Source organism: Apus apus, chromosome 8, assembly GCF_020740795.1.
Source record: "Apus apus isolate bApuApu2 chromosome 8, bApuApu2.pri.cur, whole genome shotgun sequence".
Taxonomy (NCBI): Eukaryota; Metazoa; Chordata; class Aves; order Apodiformes; family Apodidae; genus Apus; species Apus apus.
In genome coordinates this window covers 3,142,706-3,159,795 of record NC_067289.1, presented here as the reverse complement: position 1 = coordinate 3,159,795, position 17,090 = coordinate 3,142,706, and the positions used below count along the sequence as shown (strand labels likewise).

Here is a 17,090-nt window from a genome sequence, read left to right as displayed (position 1 = left end):
GGGCAACCTGGGCCAGGCTCTCACCACCCTCACACTCCAGAATTCCCTCCTCATGTCTCACCTCAATCTCCCCTCTCCCAGTTTTCATCCATCCGCCCTTGTCCTCTCCCTCCCTGCCCTTGTCCCAAGCACCTCCCCAGCTTTCCTGGAGCCCCTTCAGGCACTGGAAGGTGCTCTCAGGTCTCCCTGGAGCCTTCTCTTCTCCAGGCTGAACACCCCAACTCTCCCAGCCTGTCTCCAGAGCCGACCTGCTCCCTCAGATCATCTCCGTGGCCTCCTCTGGACTCACTGCAACAGCTCCACATCCTTCCTGTGTTGGGGGCTCCAGAACTGAACCCAGCACTGCAAAGGGGGGTCTCACAAGAGCAGAGTAGAGGGGGAGAATCCCCTCCTTAGCCCTGCTGGCCACGCTGCTTCTGATGCAGCCCAAGATCTTTCCAGCTAAAGCATCTAAGTCAGCACAGGCCATCTAGGCAATGACTTGTTTCTGCTTTCCTTGAAGAAGAGCAAACAGCTGAGCCCTTGCACTGGGAGAACAGATGCTACCAATAAGGCAGTAAATAAAATCCATGTGCAAGGCTTTACACTCGAGTTGTAATTAACTCTGCACTGCCAAAAGAACTGCAGCCAGAGCTGCACATTAATTACACATTAATGGGAATGTTCATCCCCTCTCAACTGGCTGGATCTCTGGAGACTCTGCTTTTATTTCACTTCTGCATATGCCAAAACCACGGTGGCCTGATGGGACCATGTGGAGCCAGCCTGCTGGGGCAGTTCCCCATGTTCCTCCTAAAAGCCCAGCTGGATCCTGAAAGAAAAGCCTGGCAAGTTACAATCCATTTGTGGCAGCAGGAGGAATAAGGTGAGAGCATGAAGGAAGCTGGCCCAGGACATTTTATGCTCCCTGGAAATACACTGAGGATACCAGCATGAAGCTCAGAGCTGCTGCCAGAGCAGGTTTTTCCAGAACCACAGAGGTTTTCAATCCCTTTGACCAAAGGTCTTCGGTTCTGGAGGAAGTAACAGGTGGAAATCAGACCCCTTGTGGCCTCGTGTAGAGGTTCTGCACAGTGGTTGGCAGAGAGAGCTTGTGAGCAAGAAATGTCAGCACCAGGGCCTTCTCTAGAGCCACACACCCACCACAGAAAGCCTCTGGAACCAATCAGTGGAGAAACAGAGCCACAGCCATCTCTTACCTGTGCTATAGACCAGAAGCAGTGCTGGACCTTTGCCTCCCTCCTTGCTGAGGGACTGGATGAGACATCACGATGGTCAGAAGCTGCATCACGACTCCCGTGTCAGAACAAAGGACTGCCCAAGATCCATCCCACTCTTCAGACCTTCCCTAAGGTCTGTTGGCTCACAATTGTCACCCACATTCTTGTGACACTCTGCACTGGAGCTAGATAAGGTCTGATCCTGATCCCAGTCCTCTCAAGTCAGCTGGACAGCACCTTCAGGATCAGGTCCCACAGCAGGTCTTGCTCCCACAGCAAGAGGCAGGTGCTCCCTCCAAATATTTAAACCAAGCTCCTTTAGGCAGGAGCTGGAGTTCTGGGGGGCTGTCCCTGCACAGCAAATCCATTCCTGATCCTGCTGCTTCTGTGTGCTCTTCAGGATGCAGAGAAGGGTCCAGGAGGGTGGGTAAGGAAGCCAAAAAAGCCCCTCTGTACCCACTGCCAGGCCAGAGGGACACGCAGGACACACAGACATGCCCAAAGAACACAGCCTTAAAAATAAAAGCTTTTTATTTCTTTTTTCTTTTTTTCTTTTTTTTCTTTTTCTTTTTTTTTTAATATACCATTACATAAACATCTGAGTAACATTCTCAACAGGACGGGCAGCCCCACGGCCCAGCACAGGCAGCCAGTTCCAGGGGCTGCCCTGCTGTGTTCCCCAGCTGCTCCTGACCCTCAGCAGGGACACCCAGCCCTCCTGGGGTCAGGGAGTCACCTTCTTGTAGGTGATGTGGAGGTGCTGGGTCATGGGCTGTGTAGTGGTTGCCATGGAGACAGTTTGTTCAAGTTTCCCATCGGAATTAAGCCTGAATTTTCTGGTGATCTAAACAGAGGGGGGTGAGAAAAGAAGTGACATAAGAAAAAATAATCAAGCAAACAGCATCCACAGGCTCAGTTCCTCACCTGAGCTTCCTGCCTTCCCTTTGCCATCCTTGTGCTTGCTGTCAGCACACCATGGATGGAAGGACAGGCTCACCACAGAAGGAAGGATATGCTCCCTGCAGCCCCACAAGCCAGTGAGAAGTCCTCTCCTAGAGAAGGCAGCCCTTTCCAAAATACCAGCTCCAAGACCATTATCCGTGGAGCAACGCAGCATCCTGGTGCTTCTGCTGCCATCACCTCAGCAGGGCCAACATCCCTTCACCAGAAGAGTGGCTCCTGGCTGGTGGCCCAGGGAAATGCTAGATGATGTCCCTCAGGGAGACTTCAAAACCACTGGGGCTCTCTGCAGGTCACAACACACAGCCAGAGTGGCTCCATCAAGAGGGCTCAACTGGTGGCGTCACAAAAGGGTTTGGGTTGGAAGGGACCTTAAAGATGGGCAGGGACACCTCCCACAGCAAGTGCCAGCCCTGCCAAATAGCCAGAGATGGGGAAAGAGCCCAGAGAAACTTGTGAATGCCCTGAGAAGCAAGCAAGATGTGCAAAGACAAGGTGGAGCTCCAGTGAAAGGCAGGCATTCCTGAAATATCCTGAGGAGGCCCCATCCTGGACATCCCTTACTGGACATACTCTCACACTGGAATGAATCCAGCAGCTCAGCACTAAGAAGTAACTGCTGTACAAGGCTACTTAGACAAGACTTTCCCACTCTCTTCCCTAAGGACCTGCTATTGGCCACTGCTGGAGACAGGATTCTGGGTTGGCTGGTCTGATTCAGCACAGCAGTTATCTTAACAATCCCCCTGTGCCTTAGAATGTATGAAATATCTCCTGAAGGCTGTTACAGAGAGGATAAACAAGGATGTAGAAAATAAACAAGTATTTCCAAGAACTCCTGATGGCCATCTATCATGAAAGCAGGCTAATCAACCTGTCTTCTCAATGAGCCACCTTCTAGGGCTAGCAATACTAGGTGCACGTGCTGTGAGCCATTCACTCACCTGCTCTACGTGGGGCTTCTTGGCAAAGGAGATCCTGGCTATGGAGTGAGAAGCTATAGACAGCTCTTGTCCATTCACCTCTCCTTCCTCCACCTCCACCAGACCTAGCAAGAAGCAAGGTCATAAACATAATTAGGCTATAAAGGTTCATTAACCAGGTCACAATAAGTATGGCCTTCCAACGGGTAGTTTTCCCCTCAGCAACTGCCCACAAGTTTTAGATGCAAATTTAAGCATCAAATGGGTTTTCACTCCCTTTCCCTTGCAAGAATTTTGATGCAGTTCCCTCTCTTTCCATCCCTGTAAGGTGTGTAACAAGAACCAAGGCACCACAGCCAGACAGTGAGAGATGCTCTTGGTTTAGAAGCTATGAAAGGCTGCACTGAGATTGCTCTTTGGGGTTGTTGAGGGCACAGGAGGAGAGAAGGTCCCCTCCTCCTGTTGGAGCTGCAGAGGCTCTTCATGGTGCCACAGCCCAGGCAGGGTCTCTGACAGGGAACCTCCTAGATGGGTCACACCAAACATGCCCTGGTGAAGAGGTAGCAAAGGGGGGTTTAAACCCCACCACAGCCACACCTGGCCAGGGCCACCTTAGACCACAGAACCAAATACAGCAAGAGTTGACATCAGGAATAAGAGTTTAAGTGGGATGTTAAATCTGGCCCTCCTTAGAAGGAGCAGCTGGCCAAATATGACACTAGAGGAGGACTCCAGACCCAGGAGCTCATGAACCATGACACACACCTCTCTGTTTCTAGCACTGTGGCCAACTCACACGAGCAGCATGAACGAGGCATCTTATCTGTACATGCATCTTATCTGTACATGTTCCTCCACAAAAAAAGACCAGGAGGCCAGGAAGGCAGCAGGAATGTCACTGGCCACTCACCACCTGCCATCATTAAGGCTGAGATGGCAACTCTTTCCCAGAAGCATTTGTTCTTTTGGTTTACAAAGTGTCTGCAAACACCAGCTGAGGAAAGGACACCCCTCGAGTCCCCTACAGGAGCAGTAATTCTACTTGCAGTCCTCTCCTGTCCCAGAAAGCCACACTGTCCTGGCAAGGCCACCTAGCCAGTCCTAGAAACTCAGTGCTTTGGACACAAACTCATGTCTTGATTTTACTTTCCCCCTGTGTTGGCAGCATCACTGCTTTTTGGCCCTGAATCCCCAGCGGAAAACAAATAAAACCGGATGAAACAAAATGGTGAGAGGTGCAATCATTTCCTGGGAAAGTGATGGAATGGCACAGCAAGGTCAGGACCTCCTCTTTTCCTCAGCAGGGACCATGGGGTGTGTACCTGTGTTCTGGGCACTGATGAAGGCCACCTTGTTAGTGTCAGGTTTGAGGCGGATGAAGCCACACTCTCGGTGCATGGGCTTCCTGGTGTCGGGATGGAAGGCGTTGAACCTGAGGGGGAATCAGAACACCAAAGCTGCTGTTTGTTGCACTCAAACCAGTGTTTGACCTGGTTTCATCTCGGAGGAAACTTATTTAACCACCATTGCCTGCAGTATTATCTCCCTGTGTAACCCTCCAGGCTGGCAGGCCACAGGGTCTGATCCTGCAGTGTGGGCTCTGCACGAGCTCAGAGGTGCTCACTTCGTAGAATCAGAGCGGTTTGGGTTGGAAGGACCTTCAAGATCATCTATTCCCAACCCCCCTGCCATGGGCAGGGACACCTCCCACCAGCCCAGGCTGCTCCAAGCCCCAGCCAACCTGCCCTTCAACACTGCCAGGGATGGGGCAGCCACAGCTTCCCTGGGCAACCTGGGCCAGGCTCTCACCACCCTCACACTCCAGAATTCCCTCCTCATGTCTCACCTCAATCTCCCTCTCATAGTTTTCATCCATCCCCCCTTGCCCTCTCCCTCCCTGCCCTTGTCCCAAGTCCCTCCCCAGCTTTCCTGGAGCCCCTTCAGGCACTGGACGGCAGCTATGAGGTCTCCCCAGAGCCTTCTCTTCTCCAGGTTGAAGAAAGTTCTCCACTTGCCAGAAGCCCTGCAGAAGTGCCCTGTACCCTTGGGCTAGTGCATCTGCAGTGACTCTGGCTGCCACTTAATGACAAGTTTTCAAGGAAAACTAAAGTCACCCCATGCAGTTACACTATCATTGCAACGTCTCAGCTGGTAGGTGAAAACTTGTTTACCCTGCGACTGGGAAAGAAACACAACCTGATCCAGAAGTTGCAGCCAAACCCCCAGACTTACGAGAAGTTCAGCATGGGCTGCCCCACGTGAGAGATGTGCACTTCTTCCAGGTACTGGAAAGGCTTCATGGTAGGGAAGGTGCCATCTCCTGGTGGGTCTGAGAGCCAGGTGCCCAGCATCCAGGACAGGGGCTCCATCACAGGATTCAGCTGGGGAGTTTCTGGAGGAAGGAGAAGGGAAGTAAATTCAGGGATCTGTGCTCTGCAGCTTGCTGTGAGCTGGGTGGAGATGAGCACAAACCACCTCAAAAATGGTCCAGTGCAGCTCTTCTCTGGAGCAGGGTCAGCTCCGAGGAGATAGGGACCAGGGAACAGTCATGGAAAGCAGCTCTGGTTTCAAATTTGCCCTTGGCCTGACACAGAGAACTATTCCAAGTGGTCCATTTCTGACTCCTCTCTGTAGCTGGACCTGAAGAGAAACCTCCCTCCAATCTACACGCAGGGAAGGAGACTGAAACCTCAGTATAAGGAATTCTCACTCAATGATAATGAACTCTTTAAATTCAATTAAATCCTTGGCATGATTTTCCCAAGCACTGGGCATGGACTGCTCCTGTTTGTTCCAGAGACCAAGGAAATGAGTCCCCACTTCAGAGGAAAAAGAATATTCATATTCTATTCATATTCAAGATGAAAATGGGGCTGTAAGGTGTTGGGTTTGAGAGGTTAACAATGACCTGTACTTGTACAAAGAGAGACAGAGATGGTTCAGAAGTTGTTCTGGTGAGGCTCTGGACTGAGGGCAAGTGAAATGCTTTAAAAAGATGAGGGTGTCTGCATGTTAAAAGTGTAAATGGAAGAGAAAGCTACTCCCCTTTGTTGCTGCATTTATGGAGGCAACCAAGGTCTGCTTCACAAAGGCAAGAAAATCTTCTCTAATGAATCTTTTTAGAAAAGCTTTGATAAACAGGTTTTGCTTTCTGCTGTGATTTCAGGGGGTGTGACCTGGGAAAAATATCAACCAGAGAAATGGAGACAACCCATCTAAAGCCACATGAAGGGGAAAGCAGAGCCATTCCCAAGATGGAAGCAGCGAAAGGAATTCAGCACCCCTGGGACCTCAGGGAAGAGCAATCCCAACAGAAGTGAGGTGCCCACTGCTCTGTGTTATGCAGACAAGTATGGCTGAAGTCTCCTTAAAGCATGAAATCCTCCCACTCAGGTGATAAATGACTCTGGCAGGCTGAGGGTGGTGGCTGAGGAGGGTTGTTTTCAACATCGAATCATCTAATGCAAGGACAAGTTACCTGTCCAGCTGGTCTAAAAGGCATGGACTCAGCTGCAGGGAGAAATAATGACCTTAAAAAGGTGATGCTCTGGAAAAAAAATTTGCTCCACCAGTCTGAGTTTCACTTTGTTTAACCCCAAAAGTCAGGCTAAAGAGACTGAGTGAGGAGGAAGAACAGAGAGTCCACACCTGGAGTATCAAAGGAGGGGGAAGATGCATTTTCCTGGGTAGAAGAGAAATCTCACTTCTGTTATTCATTCTCTTTCTTCTAGAAAGCCAGCCAGCATGTCAACAAGATACTAATTACTCTTCTTTATCCTGAAGTATTTTTCAAGTGAAGCAACATGAGAAAACAGGAGAGCTCACTATGAAACAGGTGACAAAACTCTCTGCATCAGAGCCAGCCTTTGCCAAGCCCATCCTGGCAGCCTGGGCGTTCCCCACCAGCTTGCCCAGGGTGCTGAGAAGGGGCTCCTAAGATCCACACAGCAGTGTCAGGGTACCAGAGAGTATTCCCTTGTACTTACCTTCCACCCCTGCTGTGAGCAACCAAAGCAACAGAACATTATTTCCTGGTGCAGCAAAGAGCTCAAAACTGGTAAGAGAAGCCCCGAATTACTGCTACAAGAACCCCCATACTTCTTAAGAATCAGTTTCCCTTCCTATTTTCATGCTGAGAACGTGCACTTTGGTGCAGAAGGACAGTATTGCTGCCACGTCCAAACTGGTATTTGCCTTCCAGTTGCTGCTGCACACACTGAGTTTCTTTCCAAGCATTTTGCAGGCTCGAACTCCCTCCCACCGTGGAAGGGAAGAGCAGAGCGTTGGAAAACCTAGAAGAGATCATAGCCTGGGCTGCTGCTGCCCTCTCCTGGGTCAGGAGGAGGCAACAAGCCCAGGAGCTAGATGCTTTCTGTCAACTGAGTGCTCCTAACAGGCACTTTCACCCTCTTCTGCTTGCCAACCTGACAGCCTTTCAGGGAGAAGTATAAAAACGAGAGATAGAAGAAATTGCTTGAGCCATTTCCACTCTTTAGACCTGGTTATAAACCAAGAGGAGGCAACTGATGGCTCACAGCACCCAGAACTTCACCCCACTGCCTTGCTGTGGGTGCAGGTCCCTTCCAACCACAATGATTCAGGTGACTGACCAGGCAAGCCAGTCTCACTTCCAAAGAGCTGGACTTCCAGCCAGCTGAACAGTGAAGATGTAACTGGATATCCTGAAGTCTATGCCATTTGGACAAACAACATGCTCAAGCAACCATTATCACTTTTCCAAACCACCTGGGTGGCAGCAAAGCCAACAGGAGCTTTTGGAAAAGCTGAGAGGAACAGAAGTGCTGGTGGAACAAGGCCCAGAGCCTCAGTGAAGTGCAGCAGAGCAGACACATCCTGATCACACCCCTATGCAGTGCCCTTCTTACCTCTGGTTTTGGGCTCTGACTAGTGGACTAAGCCCCTTTTCTCTCCTTGGCAGCCTTCTGTGCCAGAGAGCTGAGCTGAGAGGCAGTCAGGAGAGAGGCTGGTTGAGTCCATCAACCCGGGCCAGGCTCTCACCACCCTCACACTAAAGAATTTCCTCCTCATGTCTCACCTCAATCTCCCCTCTGCCAGTTTTAAGCAGTTATCTCTTCCCAAGGAACTGCTGGGTGTGATGGAGCCCTGCTCTCCTGGAGATGGTCCAATACACATCTGCACTGGGAACCAGTTTTGCTTGCATGTGCAGCTTCTGCTTTACCTATTAAACTTTCTTGATGTCAACCCAGGAGTCTTCTCACTTTGACCCTTCCCTTCCTCTCCCCATCCCACCAGGGGGAGGGAGCAAGTGGCCGTGTAGGGCTGAGCTGCCATGTCTAAAGCTCCAGCCTCAGAAGGGGTCCTCTTAATGTTGGTTCTCTTGCATCCCCTTGCAGAGTTGCTCTTTTATCTAACAGCAGGGAAGCTCACACTACACTACAGCCTATTTCTCAACAAGGACATTCCTGGAGTCACTTTCCTCTACCAGATGATACACCTCCTTGAAGCTGTTAAGGACCCACCAAGTCCTTAACCAGACTGACATGAGCCACCACACTCACAAGCTGCAACACCCTGGGAGACAGAAAAACCACAGGCACATAAGCAACCTGATCACTGAGATCTTTTGTCTTCAGGAAGCCACTCAGGCCAAAACTGCCAGGCCTGGGTCCTGCTCCATTTCTGACACAAGTCAGCTCCATTTCACCCTCTGACCCCACTTCATCCCTCCCAACTCGCAGGTGGGCTGGGCTCTTTCTGCCTCTTTCCCATTCATGGAGGGTTTACAGGTCAAATCCCTCCCTGTCCATGCTCTGCAGCTCTCCCTGCCATGAGACAAACCAGACAAAGCAGCTGGACAAGCCCCTGGGGCCACGTCTACACAGGCTTCAGCCAGCCTGGCTCTCAAGTGGAATCCCTGGCACGGAAAGCGAAGCTGGCACAAATTCCTACTCAGCTTTATCAGCAGAACTGCAGCCTGAGCAGCCAGCTGGTGGCTAACAAGGCAGCTAACCTGTCTGTCCTAAGCTGGGCAATACTTGCTGCAGGAAACTTAAGGAAAAATACCAAAACAAAAACAAAAAAAGCCCACCCCAAACAAAAACTAAACCAACTCACGCAGCACCTGCTCCATCTCCAAAGGGCAGGGTCTACAACCCTCCCAGGCCCTTTCTTCAGCTGAGTCACTTTGGATTTAAACCATCATCATCCAGGTTCTGGTAATTAAGCAGCAGCCTTTTTCAGCATATTTTTTCCATATTTAAGTACAGAAAGTGGCTTTGCACTCTGCTGCCCTTCCCCAAGTGCTGCACTTTGCTGGTGCTGCGCCCAGGAAACCACTCCCAGTACTGACATGCTCTAGCTCCATCTCTGCTCTACAAGCTGGGTAAGGGGTTATATTCACCACTTTTCATCTGACAGCCTATCTTAGTAATTCATTTCATGCCCAAGGTGGTTTTGCTTCTGTTTCTAACCTCTGTGGCAAAATGCTTCAGTGCCTGCAGTCACTGTCAGCTTTCTCCTGGACCACAAAACACAGAGAAAACATGTTTTAAATTCTACACTATTATGAGAAACCCACATCTCCTACCTGAGCTTACCTCACTGGGTTTTACTTTCTCTCAGGTTTCCCTGAGTTAGCATTTTCATTGCTCTCTAGTTGCAAGCTGGGTTTTTTTTTTCCCTGTTGTGAGTCATTGCCAACTCCCTGCAGAATTAAATGCTTAATGCACAAGCTGTGTAGGCTACTGGGGAAAAAAACCTAGAAAAAACCACTATTCCACTGTGGGGAAAAATAAGCAAGAAAAAGTGGAGCAAAAAGTTTTGGTTCCCCCCTTCCAACTGCCTTTCTCTCCCAGAGGGTGGTGAAAGAGCCACCTCCCTGATCAACCATGCTGGTTGCTTCCATGGGGAGCACGAGGCAGCATGTGCTCAGGCCATGGGTGCTGTGATGTCCCACCTAAGCCCTGTTGTGATGCCTTTTGCCACAGATTCAGCCCTGCTCCTAACCTATGCACACATATTCCCTCCCCTTATCTCACTCTTAGCTTGCTTTTATAGCCCACTTGATCTTTGTGACAACCACTTCCTCCACCGACCCAGGCTTCCCACCCCTGGGAGGACAAGAAATCAAAAGCAGCACCTGCCACCTCAAAATAAGAGCACGTTTCTTCCAAAATCTAGCTCCCAAGTTAACATGCAGTTCCCAGGTTAGCAGTGACTGCCCTGGTAGAAGCAATTTTTCTGACAACCCATCTCTGCAATCCATGAGAAGTCTTTCATCTTCAAGCTAAACCAGACAGGGACCCGTTGCTGTTCAAGTCCTGGTCAGACACGTGGAAGGACACAACCTCACTCCTCACTGAGGAACCTGATTTTCTGTTTGTTTCCTGCAGCTGGAACAAAAACCCATTTTGCCACCTCAAAGGGAAAAAGCACCTCAGGCCAGACACCATGACTCCATCCCAGCACAAACCCAGACATTTAAGATGTTCAACTCCTCCTCTTTGTCCCCAGAGTTCACCAACTACGCTTCATTCCCATGGAAGGAGTATTATAAACAATGGCACCTCTAAGCTGGCTTTATACAAAAACTGAAAAACAAGCTTAAGCTGGAAGAAAAGATGATTTTCTACAGATCCTTAGCAAAATTCTAATCATGTTCCTTATGGATCCATTTTGCAAACTCTCCTGCCTTTAATATGACCTTGATGGGAGCAGACGTGGAGTTTGGAAGAGGCTCCACGTATGCTCAAGCAGCTGGATTTTTACCTCCCTGATCAACATAGAGACTTCAATCCCAAGGAATCATACCTGTGTTTGCTCCACTGTCAGCCATAGTCTGCAGAGTTATGCCTCTCTGCCTTGGATGAGCTCTCTAACCACCCTGGCTCTCCAGAAAGTGTTCAGCACAGGGCTGAGAAGATGGCCATGAGGGAAGTGATCTCATGAGTAGGTAGGACATCCATCCCAGTGCCTGCTGGGAGATGTAGTTTGACAAAAGGACCAAACTTGAGCCTGTTAAGACGAGGTGGCCTTGTGCAAGGAGCAGCTCCTGTGTGTCCTAATACTGGGGGAGGATGATGCAGCAGAGCTGTGAAACCTCCAAGCAGGACAAGATGATTAGATAGTCGTTGTGTATCAGAGGACAGGGCTGTGGGAACAGTCTCCCATTTCCCAGCACACTGGATGCATCTAATTTCTCCCTAACTTCTCCCATTGCATCCTGCCATTCTCCAGAAGATGCATCTAACCTTGTTCTGCCTGGTGCATCATGCCTAACCACAGTCCTCTGCTGCTCCTCAGCCTTTGCTCCACGGACCTCAGAAACAGAAGGAAACATTTTCCTACCAACCAAGCAAGCAAATTCAAAGTGTAGATGGAAAAGGTCACTGTGGCAGCTGTGCAGGGAACAGCCCAGGGCTTCTTCTAGAAACCAGCTGGTCGATCCTCCTGTTAAGACAGGTTGGGAAACACCACTTGAGTACAGGGTGACAGACTGAGCTCCCTGAGAGCCAAACTCGCCCAGACTGAGTCAGCTCAAGTCCTCAGGAACTTGCTCTTTCCAGCCAGTTGGGAGTTTGGGTACAGCCAGTATAGAAATCTGTCACACTGGAGAAAAATATCAGTTGAGAACTACTACCAAGATCTGCTCAGTGGGTGTGGGTCTCAAGCTCAGTTTTCTGCTTGGGGTTTTGGGGGAGCAGCTGGACATCATCACGCAGCAGCAAAGAGAGATCCCACAGATTGTGGGACCCCTCCCAAATCCCCCAGTCCCACTCCATATGGAATATACAGACATGAAACAACCTGCACAAGTCTGTCCAGTCAGCTGTTTTACTTACACTCCCCATCCCCAAGGCACAGCCTCTGGAAGAGAAAAAAATGCAGGCTCAGGTTCAGAGCTAGTAGCATCACCTCCGCTGCACACCAGATGAGGAGGAGAACTGAATTGCAGCTACCAACACAAACTACTGTTATTATTAACCTAATAAGTTACCTGACTGTAGAACACCAAAAAGCCCTTTTTTCAACTCAACTTTGCATGACAGTAAGATTTAGTGTCTAGGCATAAACCAGACCCTGCCCAGCAGCAACCAGCTGCACCGGATCAGGTATTTTGGCTGCCATAAACTATTGCTGTGAGCACACAAGGCAGAGGAGGTGCAAAATTCAGCTAAAAAAGGGGAAAAAACCCAACAATAAACAACAAAACAACCAGCCAGCCACCAAGAAAATCTTGTAAAAGGTCACCAGCCAAAAGGTGCCATAAGAACTTCCCACCACAGCAAACTACAATCCCTGAAATGGTTTGTTTTCACATCTTGATCTCCAGTTCTGTTGGTAAGAAACAGGTTGGTCAATTCATTTAAAAATGTACATTTTCCCTTAGAAAACAGAATATACAATATTTATGTTCTTATAGAAGGTATTCCTAATGTCACAGCATGGCTCTGTATACTCTGAGGCTCTCAAAGACATATGGATAAGAACATCTCCATCTCAGGAGAGAAAAAAGTAATCATAGTTCTTATATGAATAGCAATTACAGAACCCTAATATTGTATTTAGTTTTTCTCTTTAGCTTGACACCAAAACAATAGAAAGATACAGACCAGAAGTTACAAGTAAGACTAGGTTGATTTCCCATAGGGGGAAAAAGACCATTCTTTTTTGTCCCTCTACCCAAATCAAAGTGTGAGTTTTCCCATACTTTGGAATATGAAGAACAGCTGGGGAAGGTAGGGTTGGACATGAAACTTCAAGGATTTTGTTGGGGTTGATTTTCTTGATTTGAGTGAGGAAGCTGGTCATGCTGGGATAGTCTGGAGAACATGTCTGTTCTGCCATGCTTCACAGCATCATGGAATGGGTTGGGTTGGAAGAGACCTTAAAGATCATCCAGTTCCAACCCCCTGCATGGGCAGGGACACCTCCCACCAGCCCAGGCTGCTCCAAGCCCCATCCAACCTGCCCTTCAACACTGCCAGGGATGGGGCAGCCACAGCTTCCCTGGGCAACCTGGGCCAGGCTCTCACCACCCTCACACTCCAGAATTTCCTCCTCATGTACAACCTAAATCTCCCCTCTGCCAGTTTTAATCCACTCCCCCTTGCCCTCTCAATCTAATCCCTTGTCAAAAGGCTTTCTGACCATGTCTAATGCTACATGGAGAAGAGATGTGAGAATTACTATCAGAAGACACTCAACCCTCCGCAGGCAACTTCTTCAAGAAAGCCCCAAGTCATGCATCCTTCACAAGGTAACTCAACATTTTCTCAGCAGCCACACCAACATCAAACACCCTTAGATGCTCCTCAACTCTTCCCCTGAATTGTATCTTGCAACTAGATACATTGTGCACAAGTTTTAGCAGCTCTATATTAAACTTTTCTTGCAAGAAAAAGATTTAGAGCCCTATTCGACCACCTTTTGACCTGACCTTGTCCCTCACTGAGTTCCCCTCCATCTTCTGATGTCTTGATTGTTTTCCTTAATTGATAGAGAAATCATTCCTCATCTGTTCCCACTTTATGATCTGTTCCCTGCCTTCTTCTGCCTTCCAGAGGAGGGAATGATCAAACCAAACACAGGAGTTCAGTCACAAAATGCAACCTCACTGTGTATCATGACATTGTCATATTTTACACCTACCACTTCACTTAGATCTAATATATTCCAAGTACTGAGTATATGAAAGCTAAGACCAGAAGTACTTCTTCCATCACTGGAGACTTTAACAGCTTTCCCAGATACCTGCTGCCCATCACAGCACATGGACACACAGCAAAAATTCACATGCACACTCCAAAGGCAAATCCTAACAGGGTCACAAACAAGTTAAAATAATGCAGGAAGGGGGGAAAAAATATAAACAACCTCAAGAGAGCTGCCTGTACCACCATGATGTAATGTCCCAGTCCACACCAGGAATCACCTTGGAAACTTCTGGGTTATAAAAAACAGCTGATGTGCCCCAAAACCTAATTATTTCCCCTCTGCCTGTTGGTCTAACACAAAATTCCACAGCTTCCCTGGGCAACCTGGGCCAGGGTCTCACCACCCTCACAGTGAGGAATTTCCTCCTCATGTCCAAGCAAAATCTCCCCTCTTTCAGTTTTAATCCAGTCCCCCTTGTCCTCTCAATCTAATCCCTTCTCCTTCAAAAAAAAAGGACCTTTCTCATCTCTTTTACCCACCATATCTTTCTGATCCCTAACTCCAACACCCTCTCAGTGCTAAGGAAACAGCCAACTCCATCTCAAGGCAAAGCCCCTGGGAATACTGACCACAGTCCTGGGACAGCAGGCTGTTCAAGTAAGGGAAACTGATCCTCTTCAGCTCATCTAGCTTCTCCTTCAGCTTCCTGACTTGGCTGTCAGAGCGGCTGATCCTCTGCCTCAGAAGTTTCAGCTCTCCATTCTTCTTCTCCACCTGCTCCCTCAAGCAGCACACTTGGCTTTTGCTCTGCCGGGAGGAGAAACAGTACGAGTGGAGGGAGTCGATCAGCTTGCAAGCTCCTGAGGCTGACATGATGACCTCGTTGATGGACATGGGGTTGGCATCCGTGTCACCCTTCTGCCCCACCACAGCCTCGGCAGCAGGCTGAGGGGTGAGGTCTGCTGGGGAAGCTGACAAGCCCTGGGAAGGTTTCTGAGGGGTGGCGGTGAGGGAGGAAGTCGGGGAGGCCTCGGCGACCACCTTCTCGTGGCCCAGAAGGTGGCTGCTGCAGCTTGGTTCCACGTCTCTCTTTGGCCTTTTCCTTTCTAGCTGCTCTTTTGGGAAAGACGGCCTCTCTCTGGCATGCTTGGAGGAAAAGCTGTAGGAGTGAAGGGAGCCAATGAACTTGCAAGCACCAGAGGCAGGAGGCGTGAAGTCGTCGACGGACACGCCGCTTCTGTCTGCCACCCAGCTCCCCATCCAGCTGGCTTTGGGACAGTCCTCCACAGAAGACCTCTCAGGCTTTTTCTGAAGTCCAGGCTTTGCAACCAAGTTATCACCTAACGTCCTTCTCCGAGGGCTGTCCAGCTGGCTGTGGAGGTTCTCTCCCTCCTCCTCAGACGTCGATCCCATCTCCTCCTGCAAAGTCGCCTCCTCCATCTCTTCCTTCCTTTGCATCACCATGAAGTCCTGGCCAGGAGAAGGGGTCCTCTGAACTACCTCACAGCCTCCTTCCCTCGGGTCTTCTCCATCCTGCAGAGGCACCTGGCTGGCTATTTTTCTCCTGCTTCTGACATAATCCAGGTTGTCGTGTTTTGTCTCAGCGAGCTGGAAGATGGTGGGGACAGCCGTGGGTTTCAGCAACCTGTGCTGGTCTTCCAGGCGCTTGGAGAAGCTGTCTTTGGTGAAATGCTCACTGCAAAGAAAGGAGTACTTGGTGGGAGTCCAGTTGTCTCTCTGAACAGCTTTCAGCCACTGAATCAGACGCTTCGAATCCTTCAGAGGGAACCTGAAAAAAAAAAAACAGGCAAACAGACAAAAAAAAAACACCATGAAAAAATAAGAAATCAGAAGGGTCGGTGACTCTTAGGTTTTGGTAACCTTGTGAATTTTAGCAGGTCAAGCTCGTTTGAGGATTGCTTCACCTTGGGCCAGAACACTCCGCAGTGGTTCCCGCTGATCACAGCTCCACAAACCAGCACCGAACCTACAGCGTCGCTTCCCCTTTTCATCAGCCACCGACTGACGATGATTCAGCTCCCCACCTACCCCCGGGAGGAACACAACAACCTGCCCGCGAGCAGCAAGGATGCAACGACCACCCACCCCCCCACGCCCCCCCGGCTCCCTCTCAGCCCTGCCCACCGGCTGCCGGTATCCTCAACGAGGTGTAAAACTCCAAGCAGTCGAACCAGGCGCCTTTTCCCCAAGCCGGGCTCACCCTGAGCTCCAGAGCCTCCCCGGGGACTCACCCAGGGCAGCATCCCCGGCGAGGCCTCTGCTGAGGGCAGAGACGGGGAGACAGGCCGGAGCGCGGGCCCCGCGGCGGCCGGGAGGAGCTGCCGGGCCGCTGGCTGGAGGCGTTCAGGAGCCTAAAAAGCCGGTTCCCCCGGCGCCGAGGGGAAACAAAAGGCCGGGCGCTGCCCTGGCGGGGCCGGAGGAGCCGGGCAGCCCGGCAGGGGCAGCGCCTGCGGGCCCGGCTAGGCCGGAGGGGAGCGCTGGGCAGGAGGGGCCGGGGGCGGCGGGGCTGCCAAAGGGCCGGGCGGCCGCCCGCCCTTACCTGTGGAAGGAGACGGCGCCCTGGTCCGCCTTCCCCTGCCGGTTGGAGCAGTTGGCGGCGGCGCAGCAGATCACCATCTCCGGCCGCCCGCCCGCCGGCCGGGCCCGCCCCGGCCCCCGCCCGCCCGCCGGCCCGGGCCGCCGCCAGCCGTACGGCAAGATGGCGGAGCCAGGTCACCCCGGCCGCCCCTCCGCTGCTGGGGAAGGGGTTTCTGTACGGAACTGCCGTCAGCCAAGATGGCGGCCGCCGGCAAGGCCGCCGCCATTTTGGACGAGGTTCCGCCGTACAGGGCTGGTGGGGCGGGGACAGAATTGGGGGGGGTGAGAGGTTGGGGGGAGGGGGGGTGGCTCCCGGCGCCGTTCGCTTGCCTCCTGGGCCTTGCAAGGGGTCCGCCTACCCGACGAAGCGGCTCGGTGGGCGGCGGCTGCCCAGCTGTCAAAGGCGTCTCCGAGAGGGGCGGGCACGGGAGGATTAACCCACCCGGGGCATGAGGGGCGGGGCCGGGCCGGGCCGGCTCCGTACAGCATGATGGCCGCGCCCATCTATAGGAACCTCCCCGGGCGGCCGCGTCACGGGCCTCTCCTGCCGATGCCGTGCGGGACGAGCGGACCCCTTCAGGCCCCACCTTGCCGCCCACCCCACCACCCAGCCCCTCTGCCTCTCGCCATCCCCGCGCCAACCCTCCGTACGGCAAAATGTCAGCCCCCCTTCTGCGCGGAGGAAGCCGGGCGGCTCAGACGAGCCGTGACGAGACCCTACCGACAGCCAATCGCTGGCCAGGCCGGCGGG

The 17,090-nt window shown here is 51.3% G+C and overlaps 1 protein-coding gene across 5 annotated transcripts; it reads right to left on the bottom strand.

The window, feature by feature from the left end:
• Positions 1-1,733: 1,733 nt before the first annotated feature.
• On the bottom strand, positions 1,734-16,460 carry THAP4 (THAP domain containing 4). Of its 5 annotated transcripts, XM_051625963.1 has the most exons (7): positions 15,994-16,035; positions 15,667-15,786; positions 14,371-15,530; positions 5,336-5,495; positions 4,426-4,535; positions 3,125-3,228; positions 1,734-2,064 (listed from the first exon to the last, which is right to left on the bottom strand). In XM_051625963.1, exons 3-7 carry the CDS (start codon positions 15,203-15,205, stop codon positions 1,945-1,947), a joined length of 1,329 nt encoding a protein of 442 aa, XP_051481923.1. In that variant the 5' UTR covers positions 15,206-15,530; positions 15,667-15,786; positions 15,994-16,035; the 3' UTR covers positions 1,734-1,944. The 5 variants fall into 5 exon arrangements, with proteins under 5 accessions (XP_051481923.1, XP_051481920.1, XP_051481921.1 ...); XM_051625960.1 differs by lacking the exons at positions 15,667-15,786; positions 15,994-16,035 and adding an exon at positions 16,302-16,452; XM_051625961.1 differs by lacking the exons at positions 15,667-15,786; positions 15,994-16,035 and adding an exon at positions 16,302-16,452 and having other exon boundaries at positions 14,371-15,437.
• Between the last annotated feature and the right edge of the window lie 630 nt (positions 16,461-17,090).